The 15,688-nt window shown below is 29.0% G+C and overlaps 1 protein-coding gene across 3 annotated transcripts in view; it reads right to left on the reverse strand.

Moving 5' to 3' along the window:
- Positions 1-15,688, reverse strand: part of LOC129906086 (cuticlin-4) — a 66,556-nt gene that overhangs the window by 34,467 nt on the left and 16,401 nt on the right. For 2 of the 3 annotated variants that reach the window (XM_055981720.1, XM_055981719.1), the window contains exon 1: positions 3,586-3,699. The exons of the other annotated variant lie outside the window; for it this stretch is intronic. In XM_055981720.1, the coding sequence (XP_055837695.1) occupies positions 3,586-3,607 (22 nt within the window). In that variant the 5' untranslated portion in view covers positions 3,608-3,699. Of the gene's footprint in view, positions 1-3,585; positions 3,700-15,688 lie in introns of those variants that run through there. 3 annotated transcript variants of the gene reach the window in all.

The following is a 15,688-nucleotide window of genomic DNA, read 5'->3' on the forward strand; positions in this document are numbered from 1 at the left end:
AAGTCTGTATTATCGCTATCAATTTTGTTTTAATAATTTTTTGATAATTAGTTAATAAACACTTAAAAACAAAGTTTTATAAAATTGACTGAACAAAAAAAAAAAAACAAATTGATTTTCTTTTTGAATCCAAAAATGTGTGCTTCTAAAATTTTACTTGTTTTTAATTGTTCTGGCAGTGTTTTTTTTTTATTTGTATGACACATTTTATAAAATCTTCTAACAATATAACAAAAAAAATGTTTGCTATTCTAAAATAAAGATTCTAATACAGAGTCTATGTTCCTTAACACTTTATTTCTAAAACTTTAGGCCGTTCCGCAAGGAAAATGATGAACATAAAAATAAGAAAATGAGCTCACTTAACGGACATTCAGTTCAGCGGACCATTTCATTTTCCCCTTTAAATCATTTAGACGTCTTTAAAAGTGTATACCTTAACAAATTGAAAGCTGTTCCTTCCCAAACTTAAAAAAAATCTCATTCCCATCAATACACACCCCAAATTATACCTACTTCAAAAACAACAACAACAAAAACAACATGAACAAGGTGTGAATGGAGCCCAAATTAACAATCTCAGAGTTCGATTACATTCTTCTCTTTTTTTCTTTACTTGTTGTTTTCCGTTAGATTCATTAAATTCATTAGCTTCTCCGCATTCATTCGGGGTCACAACTACAAACAGTACAAGTACATATTCGTATTTCTGTTAGTCCCGTTGTGTCATGGTGATGTGTTCATGTTAAACATGCTGTAACCCCCTGGCTTGAAACTGAATTCAGATACGGGTCATCATAAGTACCGACAATGAACCATCACGAGTTGAATGCGATCCGTAGTGCAATCCAACAAAAAAAAATGCAATGTGAAAAATATATCCAATGACACTTTTCGGGATTTGCTTCAAAGTTACAATGTCCTTGTTGTTTTTTATGTTTGTTTGTTTTTCTTGTACAAAAAAAAAACCAACAGGTAGATGCGTGGTCATGAATAAAATAGAAAAGAATTTCTAGAACCTTCATGGTGTGGCACGATTTTGACCGCCATCCATGCAGCAGCATGCAAATAGTGTCATTTTCGATGGCAGAACAGATAGAAATGTCGCCAGCAGTATTTTTCTATGAAACACAGATACTATGGAATTGCAAACGTGTAGCATCTTGACATGTTGGGGTCTGCATCTGCATCTTCACATTGGACAAAATAAAGAGCTAACCGATTTCTATTCTTGCCATTGCAATAGCTAAGCTAACCAGGAATACGGAAGTCAGCTATATCCTATGTTCCACATTTGTTTTCATGAAGCCCAATCACAATTACTTCGTCAGAGTTGCAAGAAACGAATTCAAATTCGTGTGGCATAGAGTTACCCATACCAAATGGTATATGGGCATATTCATGGTTGACCCCAAATGCTCTAGCAGACTACCATTTGTTTATCGAACGATCTTGAGTACAATTTTAAAAACACAGAGAAAAAGTTCCAATCTTCTATGTGCCACTAACTATTTATATGAGAGTACGGAGTATATACAGACATCGGATAATGGTGGTTTATTGCTTTGTTATAGAACACAATGTGCCACAAAAGAGTGGGCGCTTATAGGAACTTACCGAATATAACTACACATATAAACTCTATGGAAAATTGAAGGTCCGCTTTATATGCAGAATGCAAATGCAGATTTGTGTCCAATTCAAGTTGTGTGGTGAGGTTTATTGGGCATTAGATATTGGGTCTGTGATCTCATTTTGTAGATCAGGAGCAGAGAGTTTTTCATTGGTGACTGTGACTGTTCATTTCGTTGGTACTATATGCAAACTTGTTGGAAGCAAGAAAAATTTAAATAAGACGTGACTGTTGTTAGTAGTACAAGAAGTCACCCACCAAACTGCTGCTGGCTTGATGCATATTGCATAGTAGGACAAAAGGCCAGTTGAACTAAATTGTGAAATGAGGTAGGTACATCGATAAAGTTTCTATTTTTTAAGAAGGTTTTTTTTTGTATAAAATAAGTTTGTACATAAATTGAACAAGGGTTAATAAATCTAAATTTGGACGCACGATATTTGAAGGTTTGATCTCGAAATTTAAATACAAGAACAATGCCTTTAAATTTGTATAGACACATTTTCAAAACTGATTTTATAATTTGTATTTCTGTTTTAATAAAACAGATAGCATTTTCGCATAAATATTTGTTTTTAATACTGTAGTTCTGTATATATTCTGTTTTTGCATCAAAAATTCAATATGAACATATTTCTGTATTCCGATATTCTGCTTTTCAATTATTCTGCATTTCAATTTTTTTTCAAACTTTAGAAAAGTTGAAGAGTTCAAAACTATGTGAAAAAAAAAATGGTTTTGATACTGAAAAAAGTGAGCAATTTTATTTAACTATCAAAAATGTTTTAGATTATTATGGCTTCAAAGGATTTTGGAAAACAGAATTTTTTATTTCCAGAATTTAAAAAAACAGAATGTCAATTTATAGAGCTATAGTATACGAATCACAGAATTATGGTATACAGAATTTGGAAGCCGAGTTTTGGCACAAATACTTTGGCAATAATTGGAACAAAAAGATATTAAGGACGTTCTTTGCCTTTAATTTTCTTTTTTTAAATTGATCTACTATAGAAGTTTTTCATAGTGATTTTTTTTTCTTAGTGAATTTCAACCTATTTTCATTAAAAATATGTCATTTGGTTTGGGAAATGATTTTCATTTTCAGCTTTGTTTTTTAAAAGGCATGTTGCTCAAAAAACATGCTATAAATTGTAGTTGAAGTTGGGAAAATGACTTAGAAAATGGAATTTTGGAAATCGTTCAGCTTATACAGTCTAGATGGTTTAATCAAACCACAGGTTTTAAACATTCTTGAAAAGGTCTAAGTGCTTTCTTTCTAAAACACCAACAAATATTTTGGGGAAATTTGACGAAGTTAGATGTTTTTCAATGTATGAAGGTCCAAAATTATCGTTTTTTTGCCCTTAAGTCCACATTTTGGGAATTTTTATAGTGCCTTACAAAAAGTGATAGGTCTCCACCCACGCGTATTTTTTTTACCCTTTTACTAAGTTCACTCAATATTTTATTTTTGAGACAATCTAAAAAGTGCGCATAAAGTATAAAAATATGTAGGTACTAAAATAAATAAATTACTACATAATTAAAAATGAAATAAAAAATAAAAAGGAAATAAAAGTAAAAATGAACGTAATATTGGATTGTTTTTAATTAAGATTAAAATATGTCCAACTAAAGCTAGAAACAAAAAAGGAACTTTAACATAAAAATTGTTAAATTTGTTTGTTCACATGACCGAAAATGAAATAACTTCCAGAATTTCAAAACTAAAAATCAACCAATAAGACACCAAAATGTACACATGTTTCGCGTGATTTCAAAAATGTATTGTCTTTATTTTTTTAAGACATAACAAGATAGTTATGTTAACATAAGTCTCATCAAAATGATTATCATTTCTTCACTTCGCTCCATCTTGATAATTATATTTAAACACCTTTATTCCAACACCATTATTATACAATATACAACTATATATAATTTCTTACATATAAGCAAATTATTGACCATGTAAATTATAACTTTCACTTGGATTGACCGTAAAATCTTGACTATTTTACCAAATTAAGTTCACATTAAGTTACAAAAATATCTAATATAGTTGAAGTTTAAAATTATAAATCATCATGCTCACACCAAATCTAACTTAAAATAAAATTTAAAACAAAAACGGAAGTTTGTTATAGTTTAACTTTATATTGCATCATAATACCGCAGCAAGTTCGAATATTTTATGCAAATTAAATAAAAAAGAAAAAAACATTATCTGTATCTCACTACTATACAAAAGATGACCTCACACACATTTATTTTTAGTAGGCCAATAGTACAAACATACGCTATTGCTGATTAACCTAACTCTTTTTAACAACTCTGCTACCTACAACTAACAAAATGCATAAACTTTTGAGCTAAAAAAAAAATTGCAAACTGAATACACAAATTAAGAGAGATGGAGATACAAAAATAAACGAACGAGTGGCATTTCCCATCAATCATTCAATCTAATTGAAAGATACCGAATACAATAGTACACGAGTAAGCGCGAGTACGAGTTTTTCTATGAAGTTTTAATAGAATATAGCTCTATGGTTGTTAGCAAACAGATAGCCGCAGTCCAGTCCAGCTTGCAGTAAACAACAAACCAGTGGCAGATGCGCCCACTAACCTCAAGTCATTTTTATACCGCCAAGTCAGGCAAACAGAGAGCCACCATCGAACAATATTGTTTATTAGTAGGCGATTAATCAGACTCTCATCTAACCTGTCCGAATGATAGTTGAAATCCGTTGAAATTCATATTATAGTTACACTAGACTAGATAGTTGTATGAAGTTTGAGGTAGACGATGATGCAGATCGACAAGGTCGTTCCGAACTTGCAATTAGTGCCAAACACATGCTCTGTATAATTTTGTTTATAATATTTGATGACACTCTAGTTAAGTTATTTACTTACACTCAGAAAAAACATAGTAAACAATTCCTTTTATATGTGAGCTAAATTTGAATAATGGCAAATACTAGACTTTTTTCGTCATTTCTTAAGATTTTCAATAAAAAAAAGTTACACATACACCACAGTACCCGACAGAGGGTGGAGTGGAAAAACTTTTTTTTCAATTTTCGTTTTTCCTGTATCTTCTTTGATCCGTGATCTAAAATATAAAGCCTAAGACAGCATCCATTTAAAATAAGCAGCTAGTTCTCCTCGCATTTAAAGAAATTTTTTAGTTTTTAAAAAACTCATTTTTATTATTATTTTTTTTTTCATAAATGATTATTGTTTTCAATCAAATTAAATATTTTTGAATTTATTTCCTCTCTAGTGTATTACTTGAAAAAAATGTTTACGGTTTCGATTTTTTTCAATTTCCTATTTGTACATATTCTACGGAGTTTAAAACTCGCTTAAATAGTTATTAGGTCTAAAAAAAAAATATTACATTTTAAACTCAAACAAATAGAATTTCGTAGAATATAAAATGAACTTACTTGGTCTTAGAATACTTACTTAAATTTTTAAGATTTTTATAAAAAAAATTGGTATAGGTATAGGAAAAGTAAAAAAAAAAAAATAAATAAATAATTCATTCTTACAATGAAAAAAATACAACTCTTTAAATGAAATTGATCTCCAAAAAAAGTATGCAGTTTCATTTCTTTTGTGAAGATGCTTTTTAGAAAAATATTTTCAAAATCGTTCTAGCCCTTTAAAAAAAATATTTTTTTTTTAAATAAAGTAAGAATCCCATTCTGTGGCAATTATTTATCAATAGGTGTGTTTTTTTGTTTATCTATATAGATTTTGTGCAAAAAAACGACATCGAGATTTTTGAAATCAAAACAATTTACGTGTTAAAAACAACAAAAACTTTATCTGTATAGATTTTTGAAAAATCCAGATAATTATCCAGATTTTACTTTCTCTCGATAAAAACAGTAGTGCCAAGGTACTTTATTTGTTGTGTTCATACAAAAATATCTGAAAATATTAACAAAAAAAAAAGCGGAGAAAACGAGGTTTGAAAAAAACTCTCATAGAAAAAAATAATCAAAAAATTTGTTTGACATGGTTGCATTGAAATGTTAATATCTCGAGATATACGCAATGCACTTTTCAGATAAAAGTCTTAAATGGATCCTGATAAGATTGTTGAACAGATATGTATATAAAATTACCAAAGTTTTTTCGAAAAATTAGAAATAAAAATAAAAAAGTTTTCACATTTGATTTTTAAAAAATCGAAAAAAAATTCAATATGGTTACCTTCAAACGCTTATAACACAAGAACGACGCAACTAATGTTAATGGTCATGGTCTTAAAATGTAGCTAAGAATATAGAGATAATTTTTGGTTTTATGTGAAAAAACAATTTTTTTGAATCCAACATGGATGCCATGGCCATATGAAAATTTTTGTTTGCATCCAACATGGATGTAATGGCCTTCCCACTTCGAATTAAAATAAAAAAAAAATAAAAGCAACATTTTTGACAGACAGCTGCCAAAGTATATGTACAGTGGTGCCAAATGTTTGCATGGATTTCAAAAATCCCGATGTCGTTTTTTTGCACAAAATCTATGTAGATAAACAAAAAAACACACCTATTATCTAAAACTAAAATTTCAAAAAAAAATTCAATGGCTCGTTTTTTAAAAAATCGGGTTTTCAAAAAAAAAAAAAAAAAAAAATATACAAAGTTTTTTCAAAAATTCAAAAAAAAATTTTCCAAATTGAACTAGTTAGTCAAGATTAAAAAAAAAAAAAACACTTAAAAATAGACCTTGTCTCAACAATACAACTTGAATTTTTTGAACGAAATCGTAGGAGCCGTTTATATATTCTTCTATTTTATTTTCTAAAACAACACGGTGTTTAAAATGTTGAAATATGATCTTTGTTTTTATGAAAAGTTTAATTTAAAGATGTAAAATTAATGATACTTAGCAAAAATAACAATACAATGTCGCACTTCGCTTGTTGAAGCACAATTGTACTTCTTTCAAGACATTTGCAGGCATCATCTTCAAAAATAAAAACGCATTTACATAATGACATTTCTTCTGTGCCACCCTGTATATAGATCTATTAATTACTCTAGTCAGCGAAAACAAAGAAAAATCGAGAGCAACAACCTTGATGTGTGATTGCAATTGAATTTAGTGTGTTGAATTCAATTATTTTAATACTGAATCAGAAGTCAAAAATTGGTATTTTCTTCAAAAAACCATTAGTGCCTAAAAATTATCATTAGTACCTAATGTTAACGACTAAGATTTTGAAAAATCATACATTTCTATTTCAATATCTGTGAAAAAACAAAAGCGTGGTTTTGACCTGTTAATATTCAAGTATTTCAAAATCTTGATGTGCCGGTTAAATTTTGGCTTCGAATTCGGAATTAAGTCATGCATTTAATTTGATTTTTTTTTTAGGTTTTTGAAAAAAATCTAAATTGCACAAATTCTGAATTCAATGCCTTTCCGTGGAGTGACAAGATCAAATAATCTGACCACAAGCTTGTCTAATAACACGAATAAATCTATCATATCGAGCTTTTCTCACCAACAAAAAATCATGAATTATTGGGCAACATTTACAATGTTGTAATTTATTTTTTTAATCTTATCAATATTTCTCAAGAACACATAAAAATCCATCTTTTTCTCCAAAAAGGCTTAGAAAAAAAAATTAAAAAAGAGATTTTTTCTTAAACTCTGTTGTAGCTTGCTATAAAGTCAATTACACGATAACATGGCGTTTAAGATTCGATATACATATACCTATTTTGTTCAATAAACTTAGGGCGATTTTATTCACTTAAAGTTGAACTCAACTTGAGGATTTTTAGTTTCAACTTTAGAATTTGTTTTCATTCACTGAAAGTTTACGATTTCCACTGTCAATTTTCAAATCTAGAGTTTATCAACTTTAGATTTTCTCAACTCCAGAAAATATGAGAAGTTTGACAAGCAAACTTGAGATTCTAGTTCTAAATGTCATATTTTAGTTTTTATTTTTGTGTCAAAACTCAAAAGCTTGTTTAAATTATTATTAGAAAATATAGAAGATATAATATTGTCATACAAAAAATAATTCTTTTGGAAAATTGGCCATGATTGTTAAAAAAGTAAAGATGTCTCAAGATTTTTTGTGTATTAAAAGAATAAAAACAATATTCTGCGACGCCAAGCTCGAGAACATCGTTGTTTAGTTATAAAATGCAAATACCTATGTATATAAAAAAAAATTATTTGCATGTCATATTCTTTCATATATGTATGTAAATATAAATGCAAATAAAAAATGTGTGTTTCAAAAATGTATGTTTTTTTTCTAGTGGATTCTATGAAAAAAACAGGTTTGCCTCGTGCTTTCTTTGGGTTCCTGTTTTACGGGAATCATTATGTATTTTATTTTCATTGCAAATAGGCACTGCTAAAAGAAAATATTGTTCTCAAACGGCAGTAATGCAACCGTTAAAAATATTCCACCCTCTGAAATCATGAATAAAAAAAAAGAAAGTCAGAAACTTCATTTATGGCGTTTTCGATTGGAAGTCTGGAAGCGTCCGGAATCATTCTGAAAAAGTTTTATTCACACAAAACTATCAGTTTTGTGCGAATAAAACGCTTTCAGAATGATTCCGGACGCTTCCGGACTGCCAATCGAAAACGCCATTAGAATGACAAAACGTTCAAAATTACATTTGAAATTGAAGACATATTCATTAAACGTCACAAATTTCCCAAGGATATTTTTGAAACAACAATTTTACCCACAGTACACATAAAAAGGTAATATATTCCGAACTGACATTGGTCGCCAAATTGTCAAAACATGACAATTTGGCGACCAATGTCAGCTACCGAATTCTTAATTGCTTCAAATTACCGACGAAAAACGCACAAAAACCGAAAAACCACGCACACCACTAATTTTTCAAAAATTATCGACCATTTTCCGCGAAGAAACGTTTTTATTTCAATTTATAATTTTTTCAAATGACATTTTATAAATTAAAACAAAAACAAATTTCCTGTTTACTGCGATTGAAATATAAAAATTAAAGGCCGACCTGACAGATTGGTGCCCATTTTTGACAAACAAATTTTGACAACGTTCGGAATTATATTACCTTATTATGTGTACTGTGAATTTTACCAACTTTTTAATTCAAAATAGGAAGTTGATAGGAAAACGAGTGAATAAAACAACTTTCCAACTTGCGTTTCAACTGTAGTTTTGAAGTCAACTCAAAAGTTGCCCAGCTTTAGAGTTTTCTTCAAGTTGAGCAATAGTGAATAAAATCGCCATTAGTATTTTAAAAATTACTATCCTGTACAGAAGATCAATTTCTATAGGTGTGTTTTTTCTAATACTCAGTAGCTACTTATTTTTGATTTTATTCGCAAAACAATAATAAAAATTACACAAGAAAATATTTGTTTTTATTGTTTTTCGAATAAAATAAAACAATGAGTAGCTAGAATGAATGAGTTGTAGAAAAAACACGCCTTATATGTATTAGTTGAAGAAAAAAAAACTGTCGAAGTTTCAATATTCACAATATTTTTGAAGAAGCTTCTTTTATTCATAATAAAAACGACTATTATGATTTCTGCGTTTCTTTCCGATTTTTTGACTAACTCATAAATAACGTTTTAAAATGACTCAAACGATTTTGAACTTAAAATTCAATTCAGCATTTAAATTTAATTAAGCTATACCTAGTTTTTTTTTTAAATAGTTTCCGGATTATGCTAAGGAAATAAGTAAGTACTTTGATAAGAAGATCACTAATTTGTACAACTTGACAGGTTTACCAAAAATATCATTTATAAAGTTTTATGTACTTCAAAGAGTTTTATTGTATAGCGAAATGGTAATCAGCGAACAGATTTCGTGTTTATTTTAAATCATTAGTTTCAGCAGTGTATCTATTAACTTTTTGCATTTATATTAAGTCCGGTTTGGGTATTCTCTTCTATTCACCAGGCGTTTGCAAAGTTTAAAATAAATGGCATTGTTATAATCTTTTTTTTTTGCTTTGTTTTGTCTACCTATACCATTTGTCATTCGAAAGATAGATACGAGAAACGTAACCAACTGCGTGATGAGCATTTTTCTGGAGCGATGCACGAGGTTAATAGTGTGTTTTTATTTTATAACACTTTTTGTTTTGTCTGGTGAAGCATGGTACAATAACACGGTGTGCCATTTTTCTTTTTTTGTTTATTTGTGTCTATAGTTTGTCCATAATGAATGTGTTTTAATTCTACGACAGCAAAATCGATAGACGACACTGTGACGACTAAAGGCCGTTGTATTGTATATTGTCTATTCGTTTAAAGCTGAAGGTGACACGAATTTAATGTACGGGACTTTGTCCCATTAATTTCATTTCTTTTATTTTATTCTGAATCTTCATTCTTCTAAAATGCAAATTAATTTAGTGTGAAAATAAAAATTTTGAATTCAATTCAATTGAATGGCTTCTGGATGATCATTAAAAATGTGCATTCTCTAGAGACAAGAATTATAGTAGAACGCAACTTTACGTCGCCGTCATTAATTTACAATATTTTTTTTTTTTGTATTTCTTTTTCTTTCAAGATATAGGTTGACAGCTGACCTTAATCTTTATATGACTAAGTATTAGAACTATGTTTGAGTGTTTTTGACATGAAAATGTATCTTTCATGATTCTTTGAAGTTGTAAACTAGAAAAGAAATGTGTGCTCATTTGAAGAATCTTGGATAAGATTTGAAACTGTCTAGCTAATTAGTTCTGCTTTGGTGATTTGGTTTTTTGTCATGTCAAACAAATTCCATTAAACAACAAGTTTTCATGTTTATGTTGGTTTTGATTCAACGAAACATTGATTTTTCTGGCTATATATACACTATTTCAACTTTAAACTAGATTTAAAAATCAGGCGTGTAAGAAATGTGACAAAAATAGAAAAAAAAATAAAATAAGGTTCGTATGTCAACTCTTTTGTTTTACAACTGAACTGACGAAAATTAATTTCTGGAAAACAAAATCCGGAAAAAAAAGAATGCAATGTTCTAAACTCTCATTTAAGGAATAAAATGGTTCAGAGAAAGTGTAAAAAGTAAGAGTTGATATGATATTTACAAGCAATTTTGTGTTTGTATATTCGAATGAAATTTCGATCATTGTTTTTTTTTTCCTTATGCAACACTTTTTATTGACAAGTATGTAAATCTCAACTAATTACATTGATTTCCTTTTTTTAACTCATAATTAAAAACATAAAAATAAAGATATGCACTATCGCAAACAGGAAAAATATGTGTTGACACTGGATTTTGACCGTGTCTGTTTTTCATTGCAATGTCAAGTTTGACTTAAACTTCAATTTTTATCTTTTTGATGAAGTTATAAAGTGGCATTTTATAGTACATTTAACTGGAAATAAAAAAAGTTGTGTCTTCCGACAGAAAATTACTATATTTTTCTGAACGATTAAATATACTGGTTCAGCCGGGTCTCATATAAACACGCCATCCACTACTCTACAATTTGATTATAACTACCTAAATGAAATCTTCTATAACTAAATATCATTTGAATTTGCATCCTGATGTTAATATATTTCAAGTTATCCAATTTACTCTAGTTGGAAAAATTAAAACAGAAAAAAAAACCATCAATGAACGAAACAATTTATGATGTCTGTCGATATTGCTTCTTTCCTGATTTAATTATACTTAATGATTAGCTTCTGTTTTGTCATTTTTTTTTCTTGCACCGCGCGATCGATGATTGCTTTGACATCATTACGCCATCTATACAATGAAAATTACCTCCGCTTCAATAGGATTTTCAATTCGAAATACACTACATTCCCGCGTGAGAAGACGGAAGAAATTAAATTGAAAACACGTAGAGCCTTTCCATCAATTTATCCATTTTGAACGGATAAATTTGCTAGGCTTATGGAAACAAAAATACATGGAATTGGAAAAAACTTGATACACAATAATATATAACCAGTGAGTTAATTTAGCGGAATAAACTAGAAAACAAACAGTTGCAGTGTTATACTATGTTTAAATAATAAGTAAGTGAATGGCTTTAAACAAGAATTCCAACTTTATAGTGGAATCTAAGAGGCAATCAGGCGCCCCCTAAAACCAAAATGTAGACTCATATACCGCGTGCAGTGGCAATATACTGAATGGGATCACCTTGGGGCAATTTGTTCGATTCACTTTCAATTAGAAGTGACTGTAGACAAAGTATATGTGAATTAATGTGAGTCACAATAGGGCAATGTTACATCTAAACTGGAATAAAATTCTTCATCAGTTTGGAAACCAAACAGAAGAAACCGTTTTCTCAAGAAATAAGCTCAGCGATAATTAATACTTCGGTAAAGCTTCTCCAAGGAGCTTGGATTGCTTAAACACCTCTACAAACTTGATAAATTGCTTAAACAATCAGTGCACATTTCTACACAATAGTTTGTCCCACTGTGCGATGGGCTTGCGATCTGGGGCGGATAACGATGCAGGCTCTATCTATATCTATAGCTTTTATGGGTCTGTCTTAAGCTTCCCATCATCGATTTATCATTCTCATAAATCTTGTGTGCCAATTCATTTATCTTGTTCGTATATATACTCGATTTGAATTTCAAATTTGAAACGCCTTGCGAAAAAATAAAAATTGTCTTACGACTTTTCGTACGTATTGCGTGTGGCTGTCTAACTTTCTTTTTATAGGTTGAAATCAATTTTGTGGTCAAAAGATTGTATTTTTATGTGCCAAACAATAAAATAATACCAAAAAAAAGAAAAACCGCATCAATTTTGTAGTTTTGTTGGATAAAATTGTGTGCAAATTCTTTATGCAATATTTTGTATATAAAAAAACACGAAAAAATGAAGATTTATGGAGGTCAATTCCTATTGGATTTTTATAAAAATTATACGAGTCTCATTTAAAATGTTGTGCTACTTTTTTTTTTGATAGAACTGTTCTTTTTCTCTCATATTTCTTATGATTCTTTAATTCATGTATGAAATGAATGATACTTTAAAATCTAATTTAACAGTTAGTTTGGTTTGAAAGTTTCCCAAAACTCATTTATCATTTGCAGGCAGATCAATATTAATGCCAGAAAATATACAGCATGCATGTTCTTAAATTAGGTCTTTCTTTTCTTTTTTTTTTGTTTTACTGGAAGCTTGAAGCTTAGGGCTAAGAACTATAGAAAGTAATATTTTTCTCAATCATAAAATGAGGCCAAGTCAATTTAGTGGTTTCATGTTTCATGTGTAATGTGTTCAATTTCGTGGTTCCATTCAAGCATGGAGATTAATTTGATCTTTTTGTACTCATATGTATACTTAAGTGTATTGTTTAATGAATAATAATAACGTTTTTTCTCTTGTAAGGTAATTGAAAGTCAATTAGCCTTAATTTATTTTTTTTAAGATCTTTTAAATTTAAATAAAAAGAAAAAGTAAAGTTTTTTTTGTTCAATACGTAAACATGTAGAATAGAATGGTGTTTTAAAAACGATCATCCAATTATGAACGATCATGCATTATTTATGAAAAAATGTTGAGATTTGATATGGTAGTTTTAGATGAAACAGGGACAAAGAATCCATACCTAAAGTTCTGAAAAATATTTTTGGTGAAAGATTGTTTTTTTCTTAAAGCAAAGATAATTGCCAAACAAACTGTGACAAAAATGATACCTCGATAGAAATTGGCAAAAATGCTTCATTTACAACATAAACCAAGAATCTAAAAATATTTTTGGTGAAAGGGTGTTTTATAGGGAAATAAAGAAAGTCTGACATTGGAGTTAAGAATAAAATAAGTCTATACATTTTTTCATGCGACAGGGTGTTTTTTGAGATTTAGAGAAAATATGGGTTTAATGCAAAATTTGGGACCATGAATTTAATCAGCAATAATGTTACATTTGAGATTGGAGTCAAGAATCTTATTAATGTCTGTAAGAATTTCATGCTAACCAGGTTTTTTTTTATTGAAAAAAAAAAAAAAAATGGGCCACCTTATTGAAATTTGGTAATATAACAACTAGTATAGTAACTAAAGCTTAAAAAATGGCAATATTAGGGAACCCGGCCAAACAGCTCTGATTTTGATGATGTTTTCTTTCAAACATCGGTAATTAAAAATACTTTAAAGTCTATTAATTAAAAATTGCGGCTGTAGCCGTTTTGATGTTTTTATTAAATTAAATTTTTTGTTTAAATTAAATTGAAGATTTTTGTGAACAAAAAATTTTATTTTCAAAAATTTTGCTTAAATTTCATAAACTAATTGATGACAAAAGATTGTCTAGGAAATTAAAGGATACAAAATACATGGGAGTGAGGGACAATCTTGCATCGTTTAAGCGATAGATGCAATTTTCTCATAAATTGACTTCAAACACGGAAAAAAAAATTCGAACACAACGGCAACACCTACAATATTTAAATATACATTTTTAAAAGACTAGAAGCTTATTCCTATTTTAAAAATTATGTAAGTAAATTGAATGAAGGGTTTTTTGAAAAAATGGTAACTAAACTCAGATTTTTGAAAAAAAATTATCGAAAAAATTTTAACGCGTCGTTTTTAAAACTTTTTCGTAATATAAAATGCATTTATTTTTCAATTTTTTTTCGCCACATTTATTTATGATTTGAAATTATAAAAGGAAATGTCAATATGTATTACAGTTTATGAAAAAATTTAAAAAGTATTTCATTTTCAAAGAACTTTTTTTAATAGAAGTTTTGAAAAAAATATTATAACTTTTTTTTTAAGTTCAACATTTAAATATAAAGTTTTTTTTTTATTCATTCAATAGCCCTTATTGTTGAAAGTTAAAAAGCAAAAGTTTAAAGTTCTTATTTGCCAAAGTCTTTGAGAAAAGCAATTATTTCAATGCAAAAATTCAGTTTTTATCAAAAAACCCATTGAAATTGAAGTAATTTAACATTTTTTTTTAAAGTGTGATATATACTACTTTTTCTGCTTCGGAATTCAACTGATAATATTTATGGCCAAAATTTTTTTTTTAAATAAATTCATATTTTACAACGAAATAGTTTAAAAAAAGCCATTTAAAAATTTTTAATAATGTTTTTTTTTTCCAAAATTTTGAGTTGAGGACCATTCTTTCAAAAACTCTTGATTAAATATAGTGAATTTAAATTTTACAGATAGAAATGAGATTCTGGCATTTTAAAAACGTGTATGTAAATATTGTTAGTGTTGCCGTTGTGTTCAAAATATTTTTTTTTTGTTTTTGAAGTCAGTTTGTGAGAAAATTGCATTTATCGCTTTTACCATGGAAGATTGTCTCTGACTCCCATATATTTTTATTTCCTTAAATTACCTAGAAAATCTTTTGGTCTCATTTATTTTATGACATTTAAGCAAAAAAATGGTTTTCTTCAAAAAAAAATGTAATTTTAATTTAAAAAAACAATACGGCAACGTCGACATTTTTTAACCTATTGACTATAAAGTACGACGTTTGAAAAAAAAAAAAAAATCATCAAAATCAGAGCTATTCGGCCGGGTTCCCTAAGAGCCCCCGCACACTACATACTTTCTATCGGCCGATAGTTTAGTCGGGTTGGGCTCCTAGTGTGCGCACAGGCAGCCGACTAAACAGTCGGGTCGCTAGGAAATATTTTAGTTTGAACGCATTTGTGTAGCAAAATAAACTTTTTTTTCGATCAAACAAACTTTTTGATCGGCCGATACTTAATCGTTGTAGTGTCTGCACTCTCATACATTTTCCTTCTGATTAAGAGACCGAAACTGTAGGCCGATAGAAAGTTTGTAGTGTGCGGGGGCTCAAATAATTTGCTTTAGTTACTCCACTAAACGTTAAATTTGGGAAAGAAAGTGGGAAAGAAAGCAAGAATAATAAGACCTCAAAAAATAATTTTGGAAGTAAGGGTGTTTATTCCAAGGAGGGAGTAAATTCTTTAATAAGTCCCAAAAATCACATGAATTGTGTATAACGTCTCAGATATTTAATATAAACGTTCAATTTCTCATAGAAAAACAAAAAA

The sequence above is a fragment of the Episyrphus balteatus genome, chromosome 1, assembly GCF_945859705.1.
Source record: "Episyrphus balteatus chromosome 1, idEpiBalt1.1, whole genome shotgun sequence".
In the NCBI taxonomy this organism is placed as follows: domain Eukaryota; kingdom Metazoa; phylum Arthropoda; class Insecta; order Diptera; family Syrphidae; genus Episyrphus; species Episyrphus balteatus.